The 6,000-nt window shown below is 32.1% G+C and overlaps 1 protein-coding gene across 1 annotated transcript; it reads right to left on the bottom strand.

The window, feature by feature from the left end:
- Positions 1 to 1,980: 1,980 nt before the first annotated feature.
- LOC144571906 (basic leucine zipper 6-like) lies at positions 1,981 to 4,805 on the bottom strand. The gene is made up of 4 exons (XM_078321302.1): positions 4,204 to 4,805; positions 3,073 to 3,163; positions 2,616 to 2,742; positions 1,981 to 2,367 (listed from the first exon to the last, which is right to left on the bottom strand). The coding sequence occupies exons 1-4, from the start codon at positions 4,536 to 4,538 to the stop codon at positions 2,219 to 2,221; spliced, it is 702 nt and encodes a 233-aa protein (XP_078177428.1). The 5' UTR covers positions 4,539 to 4,805; the 3' UTR covers positions 1,981 to 2,218.
- Positions 4,806 to 6,000: the final 1,195 nt, after the last annotated feature.

Raw genomic sequence — 6,000 nt, 5'->3', positions numbered from 1 at the left:
CCTTCTCTCCTCTCTTTATTACTTTGTTTAATCTTTTTATATTTTTTTTGCCTTCTTTCTTAGCTTTTATTATGCTACAATCTTCTTTGCCTATTTTTCTCTATCATTCCCTTCTTTCCTTCCGAACCCACATGCACTGGTGATTCGGTTTCTTGCTAGTCTATTCCTATAGCATCTGTGCTATAAATATATAACACAGTTTTTGCTATCATGCATCTTTCTGTATTACGCGGTTACCACTATTAGTTACCAAGTTTCGGTAAATTGTTATTTCTTTTTTCTTTAAAGAAAAGAAATCCTTATTGATGACAACCGTCATAATTTTTAAGTAAGCTATAGCTAAATTTGTCATTCATGAAGAGCAAATTAAATCAGTCACTAATTAAGTTTTTGCGCTCTCTATATAATTATTATATAATTTAAGCACTATATATATTCTGTTAAAAAATTTAAGTACAATATTTTCCACAATTCAAGAGTAGCAAAGTTATAAAATTCGATAAATGCATGTTGTACAAGTTTCATCAGGACAACATGTTACATGTGTATGTTATTATTCGTGGTTTTGCCATTCTAGTTTGTACTTGTGATTGATATATCAATGTAACCTCTCAGGTCTGGTTTTAGTAAAAAAATTCGATATCTTTAAATCTATTTATGAGGACCACATATATATAAGACGACCCCCCACCCCCAAAAAAAAAAAAAAAAGTTTGATGCATATGAATATATTGTATACCATGTGCTATGGAATATTGTATTCGGTGGGTAGAAAATTAAAATTTCGTACATGTACTATGTTATAAATAAATAAACAAGAAGTTGCTCTAGGTTGTACAATTAATTGACCTTCCTTCTTTGCATGTGATTACGGGTTACCCCTATTAGTTACTAAGTTTTGGTAAATTATGATTTCTTTTCTCTTTAAAGGAAAAGAAATCCTTATTGATGATAATAACTGTCATAATTTTTATAGTGAGCTATAGCTAAATTTGTCATTCATGAAGAGCAAATTAGTCACTAAGTTTTTGCGCTCTCTGTATAATTATTATATAATTTAAGTAGTACATATATTCTCTTCGAAAATTTAAGTACTATATTTTTCATAATTCAAGAGTAACAAAGTTACAAAATTCAATAAATGCATGTTGTAAATTGTGTCTGGTAACCTACAAAACAAGTTTCATCAGGACAATATGTGTATGTCAGTATTCGTAGTTTTGCCATTCTAGTTTGTACTACCGATAAATATACCAATGTAACCTCAGGAACCCCCCTCCCAAAAAAAAAAAAAAAAATCTTCAATATAATTTGATGCATGTGAATATATTATATACCATGTGCTATGGAATATTGTATTCGGTGGGTAGGAAATTAAAATTTCGTACATGTACTGTGTTAAATAAATAATCAAGAAGTTGTTCTAAGTTGTACAATTGACCTTCTTTGCATGTGATTACGGATTGCCTTTACTACTAATTATTTGTATGCTTTTATTCCAACTTAATTTCTCGTAACATTATTTTTGACATATTGCATGTGACAAAGCCAGTTTATTTGCAATTTAGCCCCTAAATTTTCTGAAACCTTGTTCTCCATCCTTCTACATGTAAACACACAACTAATGAAGTATAAGTTTGAACGGTTTGGATTCACCATTTGAACTCGATTTAATAGATTTTAGAATTGGTGTTATATAGACTGAAATGACACTGATGTTATATTAGCCAAACTTTATATATAAAAATCATCGTAGATTAATTTAATTGCAGGAAGTGTACTTCGATGTTCATTTTAGTGAATTAATTAACTCACACAAATTAAAGTAAAGAAGTAGCAACATTTATTTATTTATTATTTTATTTATTATTTTATTTATTATTTTATTATTTTTATTTTTATTTTTATTTTTATTTTTATTTTTGTGTGAGAGAACTTTACAGTGTGGCAGCCAGGTGAAATTAATGGGCTCAGAAGAACATACCCAACAAATCCTTAAAATTTGATCAACTCAATTACACTTGAGAAAAGAATCACAAAAATGTTAAAGAAAAAAAAAAGAAAAAAAATAAATTACACCAAAGAATGCAGCTAGATTAAGCCATCTAATTAACACCACCAATGGTACAATTGCAATCCTCTCTACTAATACAAGGATGTTGGATCAAACACACTTAATCACAATTTAGTCCCCATAGAAGTCACAATTAGTCGAATTTCAAGCGGCGAGATTGACATGCTCCTTCTCGAATTGTATCTGCATAGAGTCTGAATCGTTGTCGGTACCAGTTACTTTCTTGAGCTTATTTTGCTGTTGGTACACTTCACGCAGCCTTTCTATTTCCCTCTTTAATGCCTCTTGATGAGCTGCAATTTTTGTTCCTTGCATGCTTAGTATATATATACAACGCAATATATAAATTTGCAAAATTTGGAAGAAATTAAATCTAAAAGGATAACTCTAGTAGTACACACCATTTTATATGCAGCTGATAATTAAGAGATAATTCTAGAGCAGTGGTTGTTGTTGGCAAACAGCACTAATAATATTGGAGTACATAAAACAAGAAACAGAAATGCAAAAAAATGAAGATTAATCAATGGTTATTACGCACCATCTTTAAAAATCTTATCTTGCGCAAGAGCAGCGATCCTTTGTCTGAGATGGCTATTGCCTACAGTTAACAGTGACCGCTGGTGATCTAGAAATGCCACTCGCGGAGACAACGCAGAAACCTCCATCTGTCCACCAAGAGCAATAAAAAGTGCACAGTTAATAATAAAATTCATGCATTTAATTAATTGGTTTTTGAGAAATTTTGATTGTGATTGATTGACTTGCTGGGTAGTTGATAATTAATTACAAGTTCACGCGTTTTTTAATAGCATAAATATTAATTGATTGCTTCAATTAAATTCCACACTATATGCATAGAATAAAAAAAAAAAAGTAACCATAACGGAAAACCCATTTAATATTTAATGAGCAAAGACATTTATGAAACGGTCATTTGGGGATGCAAATTAAGCTCTTTTTTTCTTTCTTTTTTTTCCTTTTAGAAGTAGAATTACCTGTAATGTAGTTACACTGCGCTCTAGTTCAGAGATGTACTGCAGTTTCCTCACTCGTGACCTCTGTGCAGATTGTCTGTTTGCCAATATTCTGTAAAAACAAAAAATGGATTTCAATTTTTTTCAAGGATTTAGTTTTTTTAGCGTAATGAATTACTCTTTAATTTACTAGCTTTTACAAACCGGGGACGTTGGTCCAATCATGCATATCATGAAGTATATATATAAATCGATTTCTATTAAATTTTCAATAAAAAAAAGTATTGAATTATATGTTGTAGCAATTTAATATTGTGAATTAAAAGAATTCCTGAAAACTTAAGGGCTTTTCATGCAATTTACTGTAGCTAGATCCTTTTACGTACTCAACTCATCATGTCCTTGCAAGAAAGGTAAAGGAACTCCAAGTTGACCAAACATAACATGCACCATTATAATGCATGTGACTGCTTGTTCATTGCCAGCTTATTTTGTCTACCAAATTATATCTCCATGTCAAATCCAAATTTAAATTCTCTGATCTAATTACTCTAACAAATTAACTTCAAATTACCCATGTAAAAATGGATCTTTTATGTCTATCTCAGTATTAAATAAAACAATAATATTTCGTATTCTAAAAATTTAATAACACTGTATATCTAAAGCCAAATACATCTTCGCAGTACACAAAATGAATACAATTATCTGCATGTGTACATGCATTGATACTATGCGTTCAGATAGAACATTTGGAATTAACGTATACATTTAAGTTTGCTGTCTCATCTCATGCTTATTAAAAAAAAATTATATTCTAATGCATTAGAATAAGAATATCCCCTACTCCAAATTTTGGCAACAATATCATATTAATTTGATTTTCGGATGCATATACGTTCTTTTAGATTGCTGAACGCATGCATTCGAAAATGAAATATGATGTTGCCAAGATTTAGAGCAAGGATTACAGTAATTCTGTACAGAGTCTTGAGAATTACAGTGGCAATGCAAATATTTCCACCCGGTAGTACAATACCTACACCAATGTACTATATATAATTAAAATTGCATTTATATATTTTAATTTTAATTATTTGGTACTTGTTTTTTTCTGAAGAAAACTTAGTACATTATTATGTGATTACTTACCTCTTAACCCTTTTGGGATCCACAAATTGTGTGCCGCCCTCCTCGGCCGCCCCATTTTCTGGTTCGGCCTTGACATTTTGCGGCTCTTCGGACCCGCTTCTGCTATCACTCTCCCGCTTTGTGTCCCCAACAGCTGCTGCCATGTCATCTTCAGTATCGGCAAACATGGACATGAGCTGTTCGTCGTCAAGACGGTCAAATTCCTGAGGTCCCTCGAGGAATGCCACCGAGTCACTTGCTGAGCGACGGTGGGCTCCACGCCTGACAGCCGAGAACTCAAAGAACTCGTTGACCCATGGCGCCATTGTGGGGCTTTTTGGTGGCAGTTGCGCCATTTTGAAAGAGAAAGCTTGATTTGAAAAAGCTAGCTAGAAGGTATATGTATATATATGTGTGTGTACTAGCTAGGTCTTTGTTGGTAGAAGTGTAATGCGATAGCTTGACAGTTGATATATGGAAAGGGATATCAAGTAGAGCGACTGGATTTGTAGTTTTGAGTAGGAGGAGGTGGTGGGTAGTTTGGGAGGTCACATGCGAAGGAAAAAGAGACAGCTAGCAACAGCTGGGGAAGGGGGCAGAGAGAGAGAAGGTGGTGGGGAGATGGGAGGGAAGAGAGAGAGAAGGGGGAGGTGAAATTTAACTGGAGGAATCGGCGACCACGTGCTGACCTGACGGTAGCTTTTGCACGCATTTCAAGTAGGTCGGGAAAATAGGATTCAAATCTGCTCCTTTTCTTAAGAAAAGGAGCACTCTCCTATTCCTCTATCCGAACCGTTCAAAATTGATCGTACGGCTTCAATTACATCTAATTTGTTTTAATAGATTATATTGATATAAAAAAAAAGTAATTGAAACCGTCCGATCAATTTTTAACGGCTCGGATGGAGGAATAAGAGGGTGCTCCTTTTCTTAAGAAAAGAAGCAGATTTGAATCCGGGAAAATAGTAACTAGCAAGGCATAAGCGAAGCCAAATGGAGAGTGTTTTATTTGTTAATGGCAAAATAAAAAAATATATACATTTCCATGTTTAGTGTCTCCACTTTTATTCATCAACTTTTCTCTCCAGGTTCTAAGAAAAAGCTCTCTCCGATTTGCTTATAGGGGTGACACCCTTTATTCGTTTATCCGACCCATATTATATCCGAAAAAACAGATAAGGATAAGATTTTTTTTTTCATTAGTTTATCGGGTACGAGTAAAAAAAAATTTTGTTATCTTACCGTTATCATATAAGATAATTTTTAAACATAAAATTATATATATATATATATATATATATATATATATATATATTGTATAAAGATGATATATGATACAGTAATGTTTTTACTTTATTAAATTTTATAATACAAATTAGTTGCATTTATTATTATTATTTTTTGTTTTAAAAAATACTTTATCAAAAGCACAAATCAAGATGTCAATAACACTTTTTTATCTGTTTATCCGATCCGTACTATATTAAAAAAGATGGATAAAAATAAAGATTTTTTTTCCATTATCATTACGGGTACGAGTATGAAAATACCTCCATCCGTACCGTATCTGTTGATACCCCTATTTGATTACCTTTTATCTTTTAATTTGCTCTTTGAAGTTTAGATTGATTGATTGATAACAAATTATTATTAATAATAAATGTTAAAAGTTAGTGAAGAAAAACGTAATGCGGTTACGTGACATGATTAAAATGGTGGATGACAATCATATTACGTGAATTGTTATGACGTGATGAAACTAGTAATAGTGTGACTAATTTTTTTCACTATTCAAAATTTCTCAGGTATAAATGCAAC

This window comes from Carex rostrata, chromosome 19 (genome assembly GCF_964058835.1).
Source record: "Carex rostrata chromosome 19, lpCarRost1.2, whole genome shotgun sequence".
NCBI lineage: Eukaryota > Viridiplantae > Streptophyta > Magnoliopsida > Poales > Cyperaceae > Carex > Carex rostrata.
Note: the sequence above shows the minus strand (reverse complement) of the source record. Positions and strands in the feature narration are given on the sequence as shown.